This window comes from Mandrillus leucophaeus, unplaced genomic scaffold, assembly GCF_000951045.1.
Source record: "Mandrillus leucophaeus isolate KB7577 unplaced genomic scaffold, Mleu.le_1.0 Scaffold472, whole genome shotgun sequence".
Taxonomy (NCBI): domain Eukaryota; kingdom Metazoa; phylum Chordata; class Mammalia; order Primates; family Cercopithecidae; genus Mandrillus; species Mandrillus leucophaeus.
Window position 1 is genome coordinate 1,603,575 of NW_012105054.1, and position 23,635 is coordinate 1,627,209.

At 43.8% G+C, this 23,635-nt stretch overlaps 1 protein-coding gene and 1 long non-coding RNA gene across 2 annotated transcripts; one reads left to right on the forward strand and one right to left on the reverse strand.

Moving 5' to 3' along the window:
- On the reverse strand, positions 1–14,330 carry INHBA (inhibin, beta A). Its single transcript, XM_011995109.1, has 3 exons — positions 14,227–14,330; positions 11,246–11,798; positions 1–1,809 (listed from the first exon to the last, which is right to left on the reverse strand). The coding sequence occupies exons 2-3, from the start codon at positions 11,631–11,633 to the stop codon at positions 917–919; spliced, it is 1,281 nt and encodes a 426-aa protein (XP_011850499.1). The 5' UTR covers positions 11,634–11,798; positions 14,227–14,330; the 3' UTR covers positions 1–916.
- LOC105550237 lies at positions 5,171–23,371 on the forward strand. The gene is made up of 3 exons (XR_001007672.1): positions 5,171–5,340; positions 21,839–22,022; positions 22,884–23,371. It is a non-coding gene; the product is annotated as an uncharacterized LOC105550237 (long non-coding RNA).
- The last annotated feature ends 264 nt before the right edge of the window (positions 23,372–23,635 follow it).

A 23,635-nucleotide genomic window follows, 5' to 3' on the forward strand; every position in this document is an offset into this window, starting at 1 on the left:
TTTACAAAATATAGAAATGTTTGGATCCAACAGATGGACAAACATATTCCTTTCAAGTATCTCTCCTTGAAGAAAATAAAAATTAATCAGATTACTTCCAATACAAAAAAGTCTCTCTTTTTGTTCTCTCTCAGGTAAACAGTTTCAAACCTATTAGGTTGCATAGTTCTAAGATCATAAGCACCTTAACGAAATGTAACTTGGTATTCTTTTTTCCTTGATCTTTCATTCTTTCCATACTTGTTCTCAATTTTTTAATGTTGTTTGTTTTGTTTTGTTTTGTTGCAAAAGTGGTACAGAAAAAGGAAGTGTGACCACCTGCACACGATTGTTCTTTTACCAGTATGTGTATATATGTAATGTGTGGGAATGCCTGTGTGTGTGTGTGTGTGTGTGTGTGTGTGTGTGTGTGTATGCTGATATACACAGAGATAAGTGTCACACAGACATACCTTATGACCTGGGTAATTGGGTAGGAAAGTGCCTGTGATGGGCCCTTTCAAACTCATGGCTTTCTAGATGCTATTTGGGTTGCTCTAGTCCACACTACTGCAGACTAGATTAGTTGACTCAAGGCTCACAAGGGAACCACAAGGGGGGAAAGGACAATACCCCATTTAAACAACTGATGTCATCAGTGTGATTTCAGAAGAAATAAAGGGTACTCCATTCTCCCTTTGCCTCTCAATTCCTGTCTCTTTCACTGCTTCATCTCTGAGCCCTGGCTAAGGATTTTTTTCCACATCTTCCTTCATCTGTTTCATCAGGTTTTGTTTTTAATTTACTTTTGTTTTTTTGTTTTTTTGTTTTTTTAATTTATATTTATCTGGTAACTCAGAAACCTTAAAAATTTCTTCATTTTGCCACTGTCTTCTCTGGACAACTCTTGCTCCCTTTCCCCCTGGACTGGGCAACTCTATGAGCACCCACACTCCTCCACGATCATGTTCTGAATGTCCTTTTTGATGATGTTTTGACCATCATCATAGTACAACATGGACATGGGTCTCAGCTTGGTGGGCACACAGCATGATTTGAGGTTGGCAAAGGGGCTGTGGCCCCGCATGCGGTAGTGGTTGATGACTGTTGAGTGGAAGGACAGTGAGGACCCGGATGTGCCTGCTATATGGCTCGGGCACTCACCCTCGCAGTAGTTGGCATGATAGCCAGAGGGAGCAATGATCCAGTCATTCCAGCCGATGTCCTTGAAACTAACAAAGAACTGTTTCTTACAGCAGATGTTGACCTTGCCATCACACTCCAAGCCCCGCCGACGCCGGCGATGAGGGTGGTCTTCAGACTGCCGGGCCTGCAGCATGAGGAAAGGTCTGTGCGACTGCTCCTTCTCCTCATCTGCTCCTGCCCCACCTTCACCTCCACCCTTCTTTTTCCCATCCCCCTCCTCTTCTTTCTTCTTCTTCTTGCCCAGGAGCACCAGGCTGGCGCCACTCTCCTGGCACTGCTCACAGGCAATCCGAACGTCCAGGGAGCTTTTTCCCTGATCCAGCAACCGCTGGATGCTGCTGGAGACAGGGAAGACATGCCAGGTGCTCTTCCGAGCGTCTACCACTTTTTCAGAGAGCAACAGTTCACTCCTCTCCCCCTTTAAGCCCACTTCCTCGGCCTCTTCCCCTGTGTCCAAGCTGCCCTGCGGGTGCTTCTGCTGCTGGAAGAGGCGGATGGTGACTTTGGTCCTGGTCCTGTTGGCCTTGGGGACTTTTAGAAAGAGCCAGACTTCTGCACGCTCCACCACTGACAGGTCACTGCCTTCCTTGGAAATCTCGAAGTGCAGCGTCTTCCTGGTTGTTCCTGAAGACAAAAGACAGCATAAGAGAAAACAGTGACACCTGTTAATTCCAACATTTACATGCACTCACAAATTTCAGGCAAGCAAGAGTCTTCTGTGATAGATCCTCTCCAACAGGGGTCAGCGAACGACGGCCCATGGGCCGAAACTCTTTCTGTACTGCCTGCAAACTAAGAATGGTTTTTATACTTGTAAGTGGTTAAAGAAAAGTGGTATTTTGTGACATGTGAAAATTGTCTGAAATTTAAACGTTAGTGCCTGTAAATAAAGTTTTGTTGGAGCATGGTTATGCTCATTTCTGTACATGCTGCCTACAGCTGTTTTTGCACTAGAATAACCCAGAGCTGAGTAGCTACAACAGACTCTCTGGCTCACAAAGCGTAAATCATTTTCTCTCTGGCCCTTTATAGAAAAAAGGTTTTGGACCCTTGCTTTAGAATGAAGAGGGCCTGTGATTCTGTGTCTGTTGACTAATTGCTTAACCTCAGTTTCATCTTCTATAAAATAGGAATGACATAAGGATATGTGACCTGTTATCTCACAGGTTTAGGAAGATGAACTGAGATAACATAAACGAAAAGACACTGTAAGCTCTAGAGAGCTAAGGAAATATTATTCTCAGACAAAAATGCAGCCCCTGGCCTCGCCTCACTATGTAGGTCTGTGCAGTCGGGACACACTGAGTCAGCTTCCTCTTCCCCTGTCACAGCCTGATTCCTCCCCCATCACCTCTTTGCTGGGTCACTGCAGCAGCATGTTCTTTACTTTGCCTCTGCAACACTAAGGCGGGCCTCCTCTCCAGTCATTTCTCCATGAAGCAGCCAAAGGCATCTTTCTCACAGGTGGATCTGATCACATCACTTCTTGAAAGTCCTTTACTGAATTCCTATTGCTCTCAGTATCCAACAGAAAGTGCCTGGGACTTTGGGCTCTGTACATGCTGTTCCTTCCTTGAATGCCAGCTCTTGCCCAGTCCTGGTCTCTGGGGTGTAAGGCCTTGAGAATTCCACCCCCTGTCTCACCCGCAGGCAGTGACACCTGCTGTTCCTTCTGCCTCAAGTGCTCCTGCCCCAACTCCAACACATCACCCTTAGTGCTGCCTTTAATAATGTTTCAATTTTCAGATTGTTTGGACAACACTTCCTCTAGGAGGCTTCCTTCACATCACTTCCACCGCCACCCTCCTGCTAGCCTGGTTTAGAATGCCCAGGGTCTAAGGTCACTATCATAGTCTAATGTTCAGCAGAAAGTAGGCAATGACTTGATTACTTATTAACAAATGGAGGCGTCCTTAGCATTGAGTTCTATTAAATTAAGAGAGCCACCTTGTACCTCTGAATCCCCGATGTTTGCCTCTGACCCATTAGAGTGCAGCCTAATGGGCACCAGAAACATATGTCAAATAGCAATCGCTGCTAATGGACAGGAAATCCCCACATTGTTAGGGCAGTTGAATTTAGCAACCACTCAGTTCTAGCCTAACTCTAAAATTAGAAAGTCACCTATTTCCTTCTCTTTTCGTAAGCACCTGTATGTTTAATGACGCAGCAACAATTACTATGAAAGCAGGTATCCAAACTAAAATTTTTTGATTAATCAAATATGTTCCCTCACTTCCTTTTTTCCCCCTTTGTGGCATATGGAAACATACCCTCTTTTCCCTGACCATGGACCTCCTTATAACTGTCCGCTGTACACGTATCCCATGCACAAATCTGTGAACAATCTTCAAGAAGTTCATCTTAGAACTCACAACTCCCTGGGAGGATCTCCCTGCCTGAATTTCTATAGTTAACGGAAATCCAGCCATACTTATCACTCGAGGCCCTGAGATGTTTACGGTACTATAAATTTTAGGCACAGTTTCAAGTTCTCTGCAGCAGAAGGCAGGCTTTTCTGTGCATTGCGTACTGTAGATTCTGTTCTTAATTTAACACACTCTGCACACTGTGATTATGATAGTGGTAAATTCACTGAGGCAAGGGCCAAGCAGGGCTGCAGATGGATATGAAAGGTTCTCTGGCATCTTTCTATAAACTTACGAGGATGCTGGCCATGATGATGGTGGTGGTGGTGGTAAGGGGAGTTCCTCTGACTCCGACCTCATGTCTTTGGCAGGAGTTGAAATGAATAATAAAGCTGGGTTTATGATTAGATAGAATACCAGAGCAGAGAGCAGTTAGAGGGAGAAGCTGTCTTATTTTAGGAAGCATGATGACTTATTTTTTCAAAATCTGAATTCTATATTCCCCTTTGCTAAGAATTGGTGGGGGTTTGTTGTTGTTGTTTGTTTCTTAACAAAGTAAAGAGAAGAAGATTCCCAGAAGCAGAGCTTAATCATTTACATCTAAAAAGGCAATCAGCAGTTGATTTTAGGGTGGCAGCGTCCTGCCAAGGCCTTAGGAGAAGACCGAGGGAAACCTCCCAAGCCTCGGATAACTGGCCTGGAGGGTGTGCAGGTTACCTCCAGCATGGGCACATCTGCCTTGCCCCATGGAGAATGTTAACAAGCTACCTGCTGTTTTCCCTTCTGCTTCTATGCGGGACAGCTTCTGAAATCCTAAACTGCACAGGGTGTCACTCCAAAAACAGAGAGATAGTAGCTGCTAAATTAGAGAACCCAGAGGGCACAAGGTTGGGTTTTGTTTTTCCAGGAAAGAGCGTGAAACTGGAGCATCTGACTAGTGCCCCACATAGGGAGGCTCACTGGGTTTTGGGTAACTCATCCCCATGGGATCTACTCTGCTCTCATCCACACCTGCCAGAAGGGGTCAGGGTGAAGGCCGATGGACAGCAGTGCTGACCCGCATGAAGTGGACTTTCCATGAATAACATCCAGATGTTTGGGTGGGGGTGCCGAGGGAGGGTTAGTTGGCTGACTAGAATTAGGGACAGCCGCGTGCAAATTGCTTTTGTAGGGTTAGAGAGGCTGAGGCTGCTGGCTTCTAGTCACACAGCCTACAGGACAGCCCCTCATTTCACAAGAGCAGGTTTCTGATGCATGATCTAGCCCCACCCCTTCTTCACAGGCAGCTGTACTTGGAAGCAAATGATTTAGTGCTCCTGAGAGAGGATTGTACAAAGAGAGTACTCATTAGAGGGGGCTCAATCTGTCAGGTGCTGTTATATTAGGATCAGAGAGTCATCATAAAATGACTTTCATGCTGGTCTTGGCTGATAATTAACTGCATGGCATCGCCTGCGTATTATGGAGAGGCACGGGCGCTGATTTATGCATCCGTTTAATTATCTGAATTGAAAGACTCTGTTCCCTGTATTTGCATCCACTGCCTGCGTGCTTTCTCTCTCCCCCATATTTCTGACATTTGGATTTTCCCCCTACTAATTGACATGCCTGTCGCCTCCTTCTCCTGGTGTCCATTTCTGGAACTGCTATTTGTATATTGCATGATATTTTATCACGAAAAAAAATAAAACAGATCTAATTTCATGAAAATGCTGTTGCCATAATGCTCAGGAGAACAGGGGGAAGAGAGAGATTCAAGTCTTCCTAATGTCTACCTTATATGCAGGTACATTTTACAAGTTCTATTGTATTCTGACTTATTAAGCAGTGCATATTTCTTTCTTTTACATTAGCTTTCATTGCAGAAGGGGGTGGGGAGATGAGACTGCTGGAAACTGACGTGGGATTGATGTTTATCAGGGCTGCAGGCTTCAGAAATATATTACAGCCTCGGAATGTCCTAGGTATGAAAAATATAATAAATCATAGGTCAATTTATTATATTCCCTTTATCTTTATATTACCTGAGAGAGATGGCTATACTGCAGTGACACTTTCAAGATGCCCCAATCCTCCAATCTCCTTGCATAACAATTTGGAAAAGGGAAGGTTGACTAAGGCTGGGATGTTCAGGATCAATTTCTAATCAGTTTTAGTTTTCACTTAAATATCTCATGCTGTAAAATCTTGAAATGAAAGCCTTCCCATAATGCGCCATGAGCAGGTTCTGCCTTAGTTTGTACAGGTGCGACCTAGGTTCCTGCACTATTACCTAGCTAGCCAGATATAGCTGGTCGCTTTGCTAACCTTTCATTACCTACTCTCTGATAATATTCTTTTCATCCTCTGTGCTATTTTTTCCCTCCCGAGGCTTGTGAGCAAGGCTGTATCACAGCCTGCTCTGCCTGAGTAATTCACTAAGAAAGTCCCACGCAAACCCATGTGGGTGATAATATTTCATCACTTAAACCTCTATGAGCTCGGTGGACACATACTAAAGAGAGAGAAAAAGAGGTACAGAAAAATAGGCAAAGAGAAAATTTGTACCTTACAGGGAATACCTCTGAAATGCTGCCGGGTGGGAAGGATTGGACAGAGGAGAGACTGTGTAAGCTGGAAGGAAAGATACCTGGAAGGGTGTTTGCAGCACATTTTCCTTTGCTTTCAAAATGTTTTGAATAAGTCAATCATGAAGGCATGCCAAGGCTTAAGCAGCTAAGCCCCTTGTTGTTCCTTCCCCCTACACTAAGATGCAAAATGATGGACTCATCCAAAAGTCCAGCATCTCAGATTTGTGGGTGTATGAACATTTTCAGTTAAATAAGCAACACACACATGCAGTGTTTCGATTTGGTTTTGTTTTCCTCACCAGGGTCCTGCCTGAAATATGTTGCTCTTTTACATATGGGCAATAATTATGTCTCTAATGTGAATGTGGAAAGCCTCGTTGTTTACAGAACATATTTAAACTTACCATGGGGTGGGGGTTGGGGGAAGCCTCCCTGTAAAAAGCGTCTGTTCCTTTAATTTTCCATTCTTCATCAAGATTTCACTGTGCCTAGATATGGTATAGTCAACAGTAAGGGTATACACAACTACCATTTACAGGGTGCGTTCTCTGAAGCTCTAACTTTGCATTTGGACTGCTTCCAGGGGTTTCCGCAGAAAGCAGCAAGTGAGGTCTTAAGGTTATTCCTCCTTTGACCTACAGTAGAGGATCTTTCCTGCAGTAGAACTATAGGTTTGGCCATAAATTATCTTGATTAATTTTTTAGCTTTAATGTCCCTCCTTAGGGTCCGTTATTGATTTATAAATGCCCAGCCACAAACATCCATCATCCATGCCTCTTCCATTAAAATGGTGATGAAAAAGGTTAAATATTTCAGGAGAAAGGGGTTTTAGATTCCTACAAGTAGCAAAAATTCTTAAGGTTCAACCCACAAAATTTCAGAGACTTCTTCCAAAGTTCCTGAGAACTTTGGCACTTTTGATTTTGGACCTAGGAACCAGTCGAGTACGAAGAATTCTGAACTACAGCTAGGAGATCATGTGCAAGTATTTTTTAGCAGAAGAGGGGCCAAGACAAATATGTGTTTTCAAGAAAAGTGCCTGGGAAGGTATTACTGCAGTTCTTTAAATATTACAACAGACTTTCCACCCTGGCATCTCCGCCACCCCCAGCCCAGTCCATCCACTGCACAGGCCACAGACCACTATTAATCTCTTTCCCCATCTTTCCCCACCATTTCTCTCCACACTCTCAGTTCGGAAACAAACGCATCCTCTGAAGCTGAACACCATGTTCCCACAAGGCATTAAAGAAAGAACCTTTTTCCTCCCTGTTTGAAGTCACTTGTCATTTGTCGCTGGTGGAAACTGTTGATAAGGCAGGAAAACTAGGCAACAAAATCAGGGGAGACGGAAGATGTTTTTGTTACGATCCGGGAGACCGTATTAGGGAGAGACTTGTGAGCAAATCAGTATCGCTGATGATTCATGGTCACATTTCTCCCTGCTCTGCTTTGTTTGCTTTTGAAATTTATCACTCGTCTGCCTTCCATAGAGCTCCGGAATGTTCACATGTATCACTAGAATTTCCATTTCCTTTCCTTCCGTCTCATTTAATGTATTACAGGTAGTCATGCTTCTCCCATCTCATAAATTCCTAACTCTTTCTGCAGGGTGAGAGGGAGCAGGAGGTAACTGATAATCACCAAGATCACTGGGCGCTACAGACGGGGTGCTTCCAGTAGGCGCAACTGCCTTTCCCTGGATAAACTGACAAGGAGCAAAAGTCTTTGGAACGCGCCCTCTTGTGGCCACTCTTCCCCATTATTCACAGAAGAGAACGTGTAACCCCTAACGGCGTCCCTAAGGGATGGGTGATTCACAGAAAAGTTCGGACGATGGGCATGGAATGGTGGGAGTCAGCTTCATTTTGAGATGGCTTTCTTGGGGTGGGGAAAATGGTCATCCAAGCAAGGCTTCTTGGATCCCTGTCTGGGCGGTGTAAACTTCGAACTCAAATCTTCCATACATAGTATCCTCCAAGGGTGTTGAACTAAGGTGTTGCACTCAACAACACCTAGGCTACGTGAGCACATCCATTTCTTGGTGTTTCGTTTGTCTTTCTTTTCCTGTTCTTTCTACAACAGGTGCTATCAATTGCTAAGCTAATTACCAGAACCTATATCCAGGTTTGAAAGCATATGGAGACTCAGAGGTACATTATTACTATGCATTGATTGACCAGCTACTGTCATGAGTCAAAATAAAGTAAAAATAAGCTGTATCAGCCAAAAAGGCCACTGAATTTAGCTTCATTGGCATTTATAGCGATAGCTTGGCTTTACCCATCCCTTCTGTCTTTCCTTGTGAGGAACTCTGTAGGCCTTAAGGTAAACATTGGGGGTTTTGTGCCAGCCATGCACAGAACACACTAACCTTGGTGAGAAATCTTGGGTGATGTGACATACATAAAAATAAAATCATTTTTGTTGGTTGGGACACATTTCAGAGAGCCTTAGAGTGATTCCCTGCTGTTTAGTCAATAACAACTCGCATCAGCTTTACAGAAATCGGGCACTTTCTACCTAAGCAGGATGGGACAAACTCAGTTAAAAGAGTCCCAGGCACTTCAGCTTTTGCAGGCTCTCTACTTCTGTGGCCATGCCTTGGCTTTATCCAACAATCAAGGAGAGAAAAGGCAAAAAGTAAACGTAGCCTCAAATTGAAGAATCCTAAGGTTGAAAGGGGCCGCGATGGGTCTGCATTTGTGGCATGCTCATGGGTGACAATGTCTGGATTCTATGCTGCACAAAATGGTTATAAGGGAAAGAAAAATACATGGCTTTTTCTATTCTCCAAAAACCCTTGACATTCCACATAGTTGGAATGTCATTAAAGTTGAATTATTCCAAAAGCAGCAAGACATATGTCTTTGCTATTCATGTTCATATATTTGCTACAATCATTCAGATGATAAATATCTTTTCCTTGATTAGCAAAATCAGCAGCAAAATGCTCATGTGGTTTTCTGCTTGAAGAGTAGACTGTCCATATAGCAATTATTAAATATGTGAAATTATATTAAATCAACTTGAAGCTGATGTGTGAAATTCCTCAGAGAAAAATAAGCAATTGTAATAAACGTTTTCTAAGAATTCAAAGTCAAGTTGTAAAGTCAACCAGGAGTTTCCCATTACAAATCTTAAACTTGACTCAACGTGAACGTCCAATGAATCGCTTTTTAAAAAGTCGCTTATTTTCTTTCAAACTAAACACCTAACCGAGAAGTAAAAAATGACAAAATCTCATACAACTGAGAGAAGATTGGCACTGAAAGGAAGACCACACATAAGTAAGAATGTAAATGGTCAAATGTTTTCACTGCCAAATCTCTAAATGCTAAGAGAGTGATTTGCTATACAAGTCCAGTAAGTCAGAAAGAGGGGCATATTGCTAGTAACAGTCGTGTGGTTAAAAGTGGTCAAAGGCATAGGCATACTTAGTCGTATGACATAGTTAAAGGCAACTGGATAGGAGCTGTCATTAAATCCATCATGTGTGAAGGTTGGTATATAAAGACACGAAGCAACCCTCTAGACCACTGAAATCTGTTTCACACGCGCAGCCAAATATCATAAATATTCTTTTTTATCTTTTCCCACCATGAAAAGTTGAGAAAAAATGGGTGTCAACTTGAAAAGTTCTAACCTAGCTTTCTTCCTCAAAAAGCTTCAGAAGATAAAGTCCTAATGATCATGCCTTTTGGGGCTGGGTTAAGAAAGGGCTTTAGGGAAAGAAAGTAGGACCTTCCCCAAGTGAAAGAGGCTTCTGGTGAGAGAGCCAAACTGGGAAGCTTGTAGGACACCAGTGCTTCTCCTGCAAGGGGAAGCCACACAGCCAGCAGGCTATCTGCACCCCCAGAAGGATGCCCCGGTCTTTCATGGTTTTCTTGAAAACAGAACATCTGAGTCAACAGGTTTTCAGGATTGGAAATTCTGAGTGTTGCCTTAATTGTTTATACTGCTGCGGCAAACTTTTAAACAAAAATGCTGGGAGTCCCTGCACATACTTTACTGGCCATATGCTCTACCAAACAAAACAATGGCATTCCTTTCAAATGGAGTTGGCAAAGGATACAGTTCTTTAGCCTGGCATTACCATGAAAGTAACACGGTATTAACACATCTGTGTGCCTGACGTGCATGGGCTTGCAGGCATGCAAAGGATCTGTGTCACTTAACTATAAAAATAGCCTGGCTCCAAGTCCATGGGCCCATACTTTTGACAGGTATTGCTATTCAGCAACAGGTTAGTGTGGTCCTGGGCCAACGATTAGAACCTATTTATTAAAGTTCTTCCTCTTAAGGATTGAGTGAGTTCAGCATAGTATCTGAGAGTACTTTGTCAAGGTTGCGTTCCTTGGCAGAGAGCTCTTAGTAACTTTAGAAAGAACAAAACTGGTTGTTTTCTTTTTTTTTTTTTCTTTTTTTTTTTCCTTTCAGAGAGCAAAAGTCAGTGTCCCAAAAGTAACTGCTGGTTCAGTGACAACCGTCCCCCAAAGTAGCTCTTCCCTGTCTTGAATGTGGTGCCTGTGCACTTATAGACAGTTTCTAAAGGTAAAAATGACTGTCACTCATAAATATGCCCTGCTTCTCTAATGTGGCCCCAGATTGGACTTTTAAAGGGGAAGGTTTGTTTTAAGAGAGTGACTTCATCTGTGCCATTCCACTCCAATCCTGGCACAATCACCCCTCTACCCTCAATAAAAACTTGGATGGGGTCCGGAAGCCTCCTCTGCTCCCCAAGCACCCGAAAATGCCGCGGCTTTCATCCGGCTGCTCAGATCTGGTTTCACAGGCAGGGCAAGGCAGCCCCTCACAGCCTGCCTTCCAGCTCAACATTGGCCCCGAGCTTCCTCTCTGTGTGACCGGCTGAGTTTAGCAAGTGTAAGCCAGTCATCTCCAGGCAGAGCTCGACCGAGAATTCCTTTTCTGTAAAGTCCTCTCCCCCTCCCCTGCCTGCCCTCCGTCCGCTAGTCCGCTACCATCACCTAATAACTAATAACCTTCCCAGGCAGTTTCCAGCTGGAGGGAAAAGAAGTTCCTCCTGGGACTGTCAAAGAAATATATTTTACCCTCCTACCCCCCACCCCTCCCCACCCCCTGCCAATGCCAGCACCAACCTGACTCGGCAAACGTGATGATCTCCGAGGTCTGCTCCATAAGTTCATTCATTTCTGCTCTCCTTCCAATGTCATCCTCTATCTCCACATACCCGTTCTCCCCGACTTTGCCCACATGAAGCTTTCTGATCGCGTTCAGAAGCGCCGCCTTGGGCACCGGCTGGGTGACATCGGGTCTCTTCTTCAAGTGCAGCATGTTTAAAATGTGCTTCTTGACGGCCTCCACCATCTCTGGCTGAGAGTTGGGTACATCCTTTGGGAGGGCGGCCAGCGCACAGGACGGACAGTCGGGGGCCGCGCTGTGCCCCTCGGATCCTGGGGTGGGGGAACTCCTCACTATAATCCAGCAACTTGCCAACAGAAATCCTCTCAGCCAAAGCAAGGGCATCCTGGCAGCAAAAGTTGTTGTGATTGCCTTTTTAAAAGGCCCTGCTTTTCCTCCCCCCTCACGCACAGGTTTTTTTTTCTTTTCTTTTTTTTTTTTTTTTTTTTGGTTTTTTTTTTTTTTTTTTTTTTTTTTTTTTTTTTTTCCTTCTCCTCTTCAGCAAATTCTCTGGAACAAGAACAAAAAGTTTTCTGTGAAGTTTTGTTTGCAGGTTCCTCTCTGAATGCAGTCAGTGCTGTAGGTTTGTGGCTGTCAGGGAGGAGAGTTCTGACTGTCTCCGAGTAAGAGAGAAGGAAGGAGGGAGGGAGGGAGGGAGACAGGGAGGGAGGGAGAGAGAGACAGGGAGAGAGGAGAGAGGGGGAGAGAAGAGAGAGAAAGAAGGGGGAGAGAGAGGGAGAGAGGGAGGGAAGGGAGGGGGAGAGGGAGAAAGGGAAAGGAAGAGAGAGAGAGAGAGAGAGAGAGAGAGAGAGAGAGAACGGATTGGCCCTAAGTAAGTGAGTGAATGGAGAGGGAGGGAGTTTGCTGTGAGTAGGGCTGTGATTAGGGAGGGAGGGACAGCCCGTTTTCTGACAGGCTGCTCTCCTTCTGCTCTTAGCTTCCTCACAGACACCTCTCTTCAAATATCACCAATTTCGGGGGTTCTACTTTCTCTTCTAAAATAAATTCTCCTAATTTTGTTCACTATTTTTTTTTTCTTTCTCTGCCCAGTCTCCTGGTTTCACCTTCTTCCTTTTTTGGAGGGGAGCAAAGAAACCCCAAACAAACACAATGTCTCAATCAACAGGGATGACTTGATTGAAAAAGTCTGTTCCCACCGCTCCTCCACCCTGCTAAGCCACAGCCCTAGGTGGTAAAATGCCCTCCTGACCAGGGAAGTCCAGTGGACAGGTAGTGGAGGTCAGGGAAGAGTAGCTCAGGGGTAACAGAGGGTGCCCGGGCCAGTGGATTGTTCTGGTCTGATGGGATCCAGGGAGATGGTCGTTTTCCCCCATTCATTCATATTTAAATGTTCAGGTCATCAACACTGGCAGGCGATCTGAGGAGAGCGCAATGGAACTTTTGTTTGGGGTCATCTAATACACTCCACTCTTCCCAACTGTGAAATGCAGCAGGGCACTGAGGGACCAGAGGGCAGGCAGCCTGTCACAAGCCCAAGTCCCAGAAGCGCTCTCCCCGTCGCCTTCAGCTGCCCCCTTCTGCCGGGGATCCACTCACTCTCACACATTACAGCCTACCACCGCTCGCGGGACTTCACAGATAAAATGCAAAATTCTCTTGGCCTTTCCCACATCCTTTTATAAAAAGAGTGCACTCGTATGACTTGAATAACTGATCCTATGGGAAAAGACTCTCTAAAATATATTGGCAAATTATTTTTCTCTGTCATGTGGTAGTTTTTTCAGCTTGCCCCAAGCCTGTCCCGACCAGTGCATTCATAGACAGCCTCCTTGACTGCTTCTTGTTCCCTCAAAGGAACAGTGCAGATAAAATCGTCATGGATTTTAGTGTGCACAGAAAAAGAAAAATGTGAATTTTTTAACAATGCCTTTCTAAGGCTTAAAAAAAATTCTTCCCCCTCCCCTTTTTTCATTTTCTGTCTTATTGCTTTTATCTTGCAGAAGAATCTTTAAGGGGTCCATCTGTTAAAGCGTTCCTTCCCTCTCGGTTTCTTTCCCACACATAAGCCCTCTTGGTTTCTGAAGATACACTCAGCTTATATCTGACACCTAGTGTGTTCATAGCATTATAGTCAAGCAATGCAGTTTAGGTGGAAAGAGTTAATAAATATCATTACTACAAGCATAAGATCTGAGTGCAAGGGGAAGAGGGCAAGAAAATTGTGACACTAAGTTAAAATTACAGTTTGCACAGGTTAACAATGCTCTCTGAATTGTATATACTGTCTCCTTTTCCAAAACAACTATTTGTAAGACTTTTTCTGTTACAAGTAACCTAACACCTTTGGGGTTTCAGCTCCAGAAACATCAATTACTCCACCATTATTGTTGAAACTTTGTCAACATTGCCTAAAAAGCCTCATATTTTTTACGGGGATGGTGAAAGAGAATGGGGGAGGCAGGGGACATTTGTGTTATAATGGTTTTATAAAACATCTTTGTACTATAATACTTAACATCATCCACCTATTTGGAGTCACATATACAGTATCCAAAACATTTTGTAGTCCAATTAAGTTTTACAAGAAAGTCTGAAATACAACCAAAAGTTTAATGACTCTAAACAACTCAAGAGTCCTAATAGCAGCATTTAGATAACTGCAAGTTATCAATATTTGGATTCTCTCTGCATCTGAGTACGTGTGTGTTCCCTGAATTTACTGTTTGCGAATGTAACTCTTAAAAATAGCTTTCTCTTTGGCATATGTACTTGTATATATGTGCTGAGTGGGTTGTATAAACATATAATCTATTTGCATGCTCTAGGACTATTAAAAGCTATATTAACCTGCCTGAATAATATAAAAAGGTACACATCACAATGCACATTGGAAATGTCAATTAGTTGTAAAATTCCTCCTAGCTATCCTATCTTTGAATGTGTAAAGAGCTCAGAAGTAAGAGTTAAAAAGCATTACCTTTCTGGTCCCCACTCTTCCACCAGCCGGCTCTTGTATCATGTGGTAAGAGCTGTCTGAGCTCCTCTTCATGGTATTGGCACTGTGAAGTTTTATACTGTACTACTTATTTGTACACCACACATTGGTACCACTGAAACAGAGGAGGGCTGGGGCTTTGTTTGGGATTGGTTGGAATCAGCATGACATCAGCAGATGACTGGTTTTTCCAGTGTGAGACATTTCATAATTCATTATCTAATGGAAAGCCCTTCCTGGCTTCTGAGACACTACTGGGTGATGCACTGAGCCAGTGAAACCTCTGGCTAGGATTACTCTACCTTTTGGAAAAATATTGGAATCAAATAGATATGTCTCAATGAGTGTGTCCAACTTTCAACTTTTCTTTTACTACTCGCACACACGTCTCGTTATATTCAGGTTCAGTTTTATGTCTTTACATAAAACATCTGTTACTTCATGAAGTTGCTTCTATTTACAAAGTATTTTATTGTTTCTTTCAGGAAAGAAAATTGGTAGTGTTCTTTATATGGATTCTAATTTTATTTTTTTTAAATAAGCTATTTCATTGAGGAAAAAATTGGGAAAATCTGTATAATCATATGATGATGGTCTCCCCCCACCGCAACCAACTTACACTATTATTTTACATCTTGAAATTGAATGCCTGCTTCATAAATCAAGAACTTTGGAAATAGTCATTCTCTTTAAGTGAACTTCATAAGTATCCTTCCCAGGTCTTTAGAATCCATCCTAACTAACCAAACACACACACACAACAACAACAACAACAACAACAACAACAACAAAAATCCTCATGCATCATTCTTTTTTACCAGAACTTCAACTCCTATAATTTCTAAATTGTTACAAATATAACAGGAGATTAATGAAAAGAAGTGAACACTCCTTGAAACAGGGGTAAAGCCGGTCAGGCTTTTTGGGGGCGGGGAGAGGTGTTGGCAAGTCTGGTAAATAACACAGGAGGAAGAAGTCCTCTGACAAGAATGGTGAAGGGTTGTTTGAAGGAGTATAGTTGAAGCATAAGCCCAGTTCTCATGACAAGTTGGATAAAATGTGCAAAATTGGGAGCTAATGAGAGCCATATGACCAGATATGTTGTTTTGTATGCAGGATTTAACATGCATAAAATAAACTTTTCACTGTGCCCACAAGCAAAATATAGAGGCTCTGGCCTCCTGATGTGTGGCTTAAGCAGGTTCCATTAGGACACCAGAAGTTTTCTGTGTAAGAGGGTCTCTCTTGGCTAGATACAGAGAAAGTGTGGGTGCTGAGCTGCATGGGGGTGGGGGGAAGTAGTATTCTAAGAACTGCATATGCAGAAATGAAGTAGGAAAAAAATCATTAAGTTGTAGAGGAAGAGAGTGAATCTGAGTGGCAAAGACAGAAATAGGATTAATGATGGTGAACTCCAAACCTGCCCCTCAGTTTAGCACTAGGTGAACAGAAACCCTTTATAAGAAAGGAACTTCTCCACCCTTCATGCTGAGAATTAGTGGAGTCAATGACCTTCAGGGCATCTAAACTCACCTCTGCCGCACACATGAACTCTAGTGTCCTGATAACATCCCCTCCCCCCACACACAAAGTTGTGTGTGTGTGTGTGTGTGTGTGTGTAGGTGATGGGTGCGGTGGTGCACAAAACAAACCCAGATCAGATCCCAGTTCCTCTGCTCACTCACCGTGTAAACTCAGGCCTCAGTGTTCCCATCTATAAAATGGGATCCATAATATGAACCTGTGGGGGTCAAGGGCAGCCGTCAGATAATAATAAGTGATACTATTTCTGAGAAGCCTGGTGGCTCTTCTTAAACACGGGTGTCACAGAAATCTGCAGCACTCTGACCAGAGGAGCCACAACACAAGTGTGACTCTGAAACTCCGCTGGCCGTCTGATGCCACCGAGTGCCCACCTGCCAGACCAGCCTACCAGCCGCGCTGCAACCCCTCTGCAACCACCTGCACCACAGTGGCAATGCCTCCTCGCTCGGTGCAAATCAAGGTGGGGGTGGTGGAGGAAGCAGGCAGGTTAAAATAGCTTCTGTGGAATATTCTAGACTGGGAATCAGCTTTTCCCTGCGGAACTCAAGGGCCCGGGGCACAAGCTGGTCAGCCCAGTCCTGACCAGAATCTCCTTCTCCTTCCTTGGTTTGGTTTCTCTTTCACTTCCCCCTCCCCCGGAGCTTCCCCGCACCCCAGGCCCTTCGGGTCCCGGCTTCTCGGCCCTGCTACTGTACCTTGAGCAGCACCTGCTGGCAGCTTCCAGGGATCACGCCGGAACGCGGCCGCTGCTCGAGCCCAGCTCGCGGGATGCCTGGAGCCAGGGCCAAGCCGGTCTAAGCGGCAGCCTCTATTTTTACCCTGAGCACCAGCAAGGGCAACTTCTTTTAAGAGCAGCTCTTGATTTTTTCCCCCCTTTTGGCAGCTAAAGAATTCAGGGAGGGGAAAAAAAAATTCACTGTTCAGTGAGTGCAGCTGGGAATCTCTGAACCCAGCCCTCACTGCCAGGGACTGAAACCACAGCAAATGTCAGGGAGCGGGACCTGCGGAGGGGCCGACTGGCTCCCCGCGGACAGAGGCGAGCAGGGAGCGCTCGCGCACCAGCTAACTGCCCCCTTCTGAGTGCAGAGCGCGGTCCTCCAGCGACTGCACTAGCAAAGTGGCCCGCTGCCACCGCGTTATTCACCTAGTGGAGGCGGCCTGATTTACTGGCGACTTCACAAACCCAACTCCACGCTGGAGCATTTGCATGGCTCTGTTCTCGCCTCGAGGAGCAGCCACTAGCGAACCCGGTGGAGCAGCTTGCTGCGAGAAGGAGCCGGGAGGGAAACTGTGGTACCTTATTTTACTGTAATTGCAAAAGGAACGATGTGCCAGAGATTTATATTTAGAAGTTGTATGTTTCTACTTTTATGTAAATGGAGCAATTAGGGCCTGTCTTGCTGCTGCTAACTCCAATGCGTGTGCATTGCTGGGGAGCTGGTGTTTTCAATCACAATTAGTGAGCTGGTCAAAAAACAAAGTTCGTTTAAGGATAAGAGCTCAATTGTGCGAATGGGGGAGAGGCCAGCGTTCGTGTGCCGGCCTGTGGCTTGCGGTGACACCTAGCTTAGGGCCATGGCCAACCCTATAGTGGTGTTTACCTGTGGCAGCAGCTGTCCCTGTTCAAAGTTGGCATAGATGAGGAAGCAAGAATGTTCACTTTTCTTCTCAAGCAAACCGTCTGTCCTTCAGCTTTCATCCACGCTATTAATTGGTGTCTTTCCTCACTACTCCTTGAGCAAGGAGACAGGCCCAGAAAAGCGGAGCGGGGGGGCGGGTGGGGACATTTTTCAGGGCTCTATTATTTTAGCTGCTGCTCACGGATTGCTGTTATTCAGTCAAAAATATAAGCCAGGAGACGTGAACACCCCAAGCAGGTGACTGGGATGTTGTTCTCTGATTCAACTGAAATGACACAAGGCTGGGGGTTCAGAGGCATGGACAAGAGTGCTGACGAGTCCGGGTGTTTTCATTCCTTCCTATGAAAAAATCTGTTTCCAAAAACGCATGAGTTCTGGTTCATCCTGTCTGGGAAACCAAACATAAAACGTGACTATGGAGAGAAATCAAAAGGTGTTCCCAGCAGCTAATGTGTTATTCTGGGGCTCAGGCCGGAAAACCTGGCCTTGTTGGTGAGGGGTGACTCCCTCAAGAGGCAGCTCAGAATCCAGAGAATGTGGGCAGGATCCAGAGTACTATCTGCTGCAGGGAGACTGCGAGAGTCTGTGATGAAGAAGGGTCTCATCAAATGGTTGACATTGAACATGGGATTGGCAAACGGCCTGTTTCCTGGACAGCCACAGCCTGTACATAACTTGGGCTGAATGTTAGGTAGAAAGAGTTGGGACAAAGGAGAAGCAGTGTTTCATATTCAAAATTGAACTGGGAAGCTGTTTTGCTTTCAAGTTAAGTCAATGAATGAATAGCTCTAAACAGAGAGAGAGAGGGAAACATTAAAAAGTCCCCTGAAATTCATTGAGAACAACAGGGTCAGAAATGGTTAATCTGAAACTTGACTCCTGAGCTTCACATTTCTTTCAGAACCACTGGAATATCCCACAAGGCCTTCTGCTTCGTGGGATATTCCACAAAAACAGTGGGATACTCTGTTTTTAGAGTATTTGGAAATGCTGTTTTCTGAAGCAAGGGAACCCGGATACTAGAACTAAAACAACTGCGGAAAAGAGAAGAAGGAAAAAAACCCAGTAAGTAACCTATTACTCTTCATTCTACAGCAGTGGTTCTCAACTGGGGATATTTTGCTCCCTGGGGGACATCTGGCCATGTTTGAAGACATTTTGGTTGTTACAGCTGGGAGGGAGGTTCTACTGATCATTAGTGGGTAGGGGCCAGGGATGCTGCTGAATATCCTACCATGCACAGGACAGCCCCCAACAACAAGAAATTATCTGGCCTACAGTGTTAATTGTTCTGCAGTTGAGATACCCTGATTTCATGTTATAATTGTAAAGTTCACCCAACCTTCTCCCTATCCATCTCCAAGAGGCCTTGGGAACCAAGAAAAACATTGCAACTCTACAAAATACTAATAATTCAAGTGATTCTGCTGCCTCTTGCATCTTATGTTCTCTGATTACTGGAGACTACAGATACAATGCTCCTCTTGGGCAACATTGTTGCTCCAACCAACTTTCATGTATGGCCTCAATACATTTTCCTGCTGGCTTTTTGTTCTAAACCAAAGCAGAATCTTGGTGGCCAGCAACAAAATGAGATGGGCTGGCCTACACCCAAGTTGTTAGGAGACAAGAGACTCATGCAAAAGAATAAATGAATAAAGGATTGAGTTGTTCATTTTAGCAATTCAGTATCAGATAAATCCATGCAAGAGAGAATTCCCTGAAGTAAAATTCACAAAAGTAAGATTACCCTGCCTTTCTCCTAGAGCAAACGAATATGTTGTAGCTTGATTTTATTTGTTTAATACCTTAGGGGAATGACATACAATCAATATCCAAAGAGATAAAACAGTGTTTTGCTAAATCCTAATGGCTGTTGCAGGCAACATTATATTCTCCAAACTTCCTTTGTAAAAGGAAGTGGTGTGGCTGTTGAAGGAAGGCCATGCCCTTCCAGCCCTTCCAGGTGTTGCTCTCCTGTGAGGACTGGGGAAACTACTGTGAAGGATTCCACCTCATGGAAAATCATAAGAGTAATCAACAAGTATTGGTGAAATGCACAAAAAGGAAGTTGCCTGGATGAAACTAGCTTAGAACTGAAATCCTGTTGTCCAGACAGTGAGGGCTTACTTCCCCGGTTCATTACTTACCTCCTGAGTGACTTGGGTCCTCCAGAAAGGAAAGGGTAGGTCAGAGATCATTTTAAGATGAAGGGAGCTATGAGGGGAATGTCTTAGACACTCTGACGCCGTGTCATCTCTTCCAACTTGTGAATCACCGTCTCCTCAGGTAAATGGTCATTTTGGAACCAAAGGCCTCAATCAACTTTCAAATGATTCAGAAATGCCTGGAGTTCTTCCCAAGAAGTAACCAAGTGGTACATGTAAAAAAATTCAATATTGAGAGAAATACTCGTTTACAACTACTATAGAAAAACATACATTGAAGAAAACCCAGACTAACTCAACCTGAAGAAATATGCCCTCAACATTCTTCCTGACCAATATATATTTCAAAATTGTTTATCATGACTCAGTTCTAACCCAATCAGGAAACATCTGCTTCAACAATTTATCTTCCTATTGCCCCAGAAGATTGTTGAAAAATACTCCCCAAGGAACACGGAACAGATTGTTGTAATCATTTTTCTCACCTGGATCCCCTTGGGTAATAAGTTCCATTGCTGACTTGAAGACATGGTGGTTTAGCACATAGATTCCATTGGACTGATAAGAGGGCAGCAATCTTGCTTTGCATCCAGTTTTGCCTGTCCACAAAGATCCCCCCACAGCCTGTTCCCAAATCGCTGCTTGGAGGGAAAAAGCCCCACAGAAAAGCCTGGGGGCAGTCCTGTGTGAATTTTTTTTTAAATCAGTGAATTGCTGCCTCCCTCGTGTCCTAATAGAGTCCAAAGGTTCTGCCCTCTGTGGGAGCAGCTCCAAGGCATGGTCTGAGTGCCGCTGTTCACGAGTCCTGCGGGCTCGCGTGGACACTGGCAGCAGCTCAGCTAGGTGAGCAAATATTTCCAGGTGGCCCACTCTAATTTTAGGAAGGTCAAGTTTGCAAAGGTGAAATAGTAAGTAGGACTTCTGCACTTTATCAGATTGGAAAAGCAAACTGTAATTAAGCACAATATTCTTAGAGTTTAAAATGGAATCACTGAATTCTACAACCAGCTTTAAACTCTCAAAAAATAACTTATGGCTACAATCCCTCTTCTACTCATTGAGTTCCTCTTAAAAGATGGAAGAGTGTAATGAATGAGGGAGGAGCCTCTATAGTAGAAGGAAAAAAACACTCCAGAAAACCTCTCTCCCAAAGGCCAGGGGTTCATTTGTGATCCCTTAATGAAACAGGGGCAGAAAGCCAACAAGGTAATTTTGGCCAACTCCAACATCACTTAACTATGAGCTGAGAATAATTAAAATGGTGCTCCCTGTAGAAAAGAGTTCACCCAATAAGTTTCCCAAATTTCAAGGAGCTTTTGTTTTATTAGATGCTGTTAGCTTCATGTTAGTCACAGGAAAAAAAAAAAATGCCCACATACACACGCACAACTAAATGTAGTCAGTTTGCTCAGCTGCTGCTGACGTCACTGCTGCCCACTAGGAGTGAGTTACTGTCATAACCCCTCTTTTATTAATCATAGGCTGGAGGAAGCACAAAGTGGGTGACATCATTAGGCAAAGGACCGGCTAACTCATGCTCCAATTTACTCAGCTTTATTATAACATTTCTCGAGTGTCATATGAAAGTGATTACCATTTCACACTTTCCCCATCTGAGCAATCATCCCTAACCTTCAATTCGAATTCCCAGAGAGAAGCTTAGCTTTTCAGATGGAGGTGCATAAAGGCCAAATCTCACCAAGGGTCCTTGTCCCAAGAAGAAATGTCCTCCTCAGAACGCCTTCTTCCTGGGCTTGAAACAGAGGCAGTTTCTAGAACTGTAGGAAACTAAATAATTCTCCATTGTCTCCGGCCCTGGCAGTGGCCTCTGAGTGGGGAAGACCCTGATGGTCCAGACGGGTGCAGCAAGTATGGCCTCCCGGTGACCAAGGGCACAGGCACCTCAGTGCTCTGAAGTATGAAAAATACCATTTGAAGTTGAGGTAAAAGGTAGTGGTTGAATGTATGGGTCCTACAGTCAGACTGCCTGGGTTCAAATTTAGGATTCACCATTTTCAAACTGCTGGGCAAATGACTTGGTTCCCCGATTAGTATAATAAATATGGATAAGAATAGCACCCCCTTCGTAGATAGGATTGTTGTCAGGGATAGCTCAGTTAATTTTGTGAGCCACATAGAATGTGCTAGTACGTAGTCACCGTTGCTTACTGGTATTATTTCTCTTCCTTTTTTAAAAAAGCTTTATTGGCTGACCTGAACTCCCTGCATTCTACTTTGTAGAGCCTTGGAAAGATGGGCAAATGCTCTGTGACAAGCCACCAGGGCAGACTGGTACTGGGAAGACCCTACTATACATTTGGCTCTGTCCCTGGCTGGAAAGTTACAAGTCAGTCTACCTCTCTGTGGTCCAGTTTCCACACCTACTACTCTTTATCCCATGAGGAACTTCTGGAAACTAAAAAAGGTACGTAATCAAAACCAAAAGAAGACATTGGTTCAAGGATCCTCCAGAGCTCAGCATTGTGTTTCTGTTGTTTCTTTTTGAACAGACAAAATTCTCGGAGTGTTCAGTAGCTACACACACACACACACACACACACACACCCCACACACACAAAAGTAGCATCTCCACAATGTTGCATGCATCAGGAAAAGCAAATGTTTTTACCACAGGCTGGGCTATGCTTCATCCTCTTAAATTAGCATCTTGAGGTCTTTGCAGAAGCCATTTTATAGATGCCTACATCTCATCCTGAGGGTATTTTAAGGAGTCAAAATAAAGTTTACTTAAGCGTGTGTGAGAGACAGAATGATAGACCAAAAGAGAAGGCTGGGGCTTTGTAATATTTAGATAATGATGAAACTGAAACGGCTGATGCAGAGTGCAGTAATTATATAGGATACTTTATTATTTGGGTTCACCTTTGCTCAGTAGTGAATTATAAGCACTCTACTAGGTGAGAGGTTTGGCTTCCAAAATGAACAGCTGGTGCAGGATGGAACTACCAGAGCATGTCACATGGCAAATAAAATAATAATACATAGAAACTTCAGGATCTCCTAATTGGAAGCTTCCTTTAGACAACAAAAGATGCCAGGATATTTGCTGCCCCCTAACTGGTACCATGACGAAGAGCACATAACTTTTTAAGAAGCAAACTCTGATTCAGATACAGTTAGTTGGCGGCTGAGTCAACCTCCTAAGTTATAGTTGTGAATTTGGCCACTTCCGTAAACCTGTTTGTTGCGATTAAGGCAAAGCTATTGGGTAGAGTCCTGTTCTGTTTCTGTCTTTTCCTGATGGAGAGGCACCCCTGATTTGCAGCAGCTGCCCAGGTAGAACAGGTTGACCAAAGCACACATCACCAACACAGACTGTTAATCACGTGACTAGATAAAACTCTCACAGTGTCATTCAAATTTCCATATCCTTCTTCTATGGAAATTTCTGAGAGACCCAGAAAAGGAGCGTAACCATGAGGGAAAGTGAATCCTGCACACTTGAATATTCCAGACTTACCAGGTGATCCAGCTGTCCATCAGTGGGAAGAGGCTGAGGCGCCCCCTTCTGGTGCATCTGAATAGGAATAAACTCTGGGTAGAAAGAAATCCTGTAGCAACTGGGTACCTTCTCTGTGATTTGTCCACTTCCAATATCAAAATTGTTGCTTTTTAAATGACATCCACCCTAAGTTAAAAAAAAAAACATATTATTTGTATAAAATGTGGAAGACACAGAACAAAAAATGTAAATCACATATCATCATCCCTCCCAGAAATAATCATTATTAAAATTTCTGTGCGTGTGTAAAACAAAATTGCAATCCTACTGTAATATTGTCCTGTATACTGATATTTTTCACCTATCAATGTATGTTGAGCAGTTTCAATGGTCAAATTATTTCTTGAAAATATTAATGACTGGGGAGTAACCTTTCAAATAGGTGTGTCTTTATTTTTAAACCAGTCCACAATTATTGCATATTGAAATCATTTCCCAAATTTTGTAAGTGTAAGTATTGCATCCATCCTTTTATGTGTTTAAATACATCTCTTATTATTTCCTTGAGATGAGTA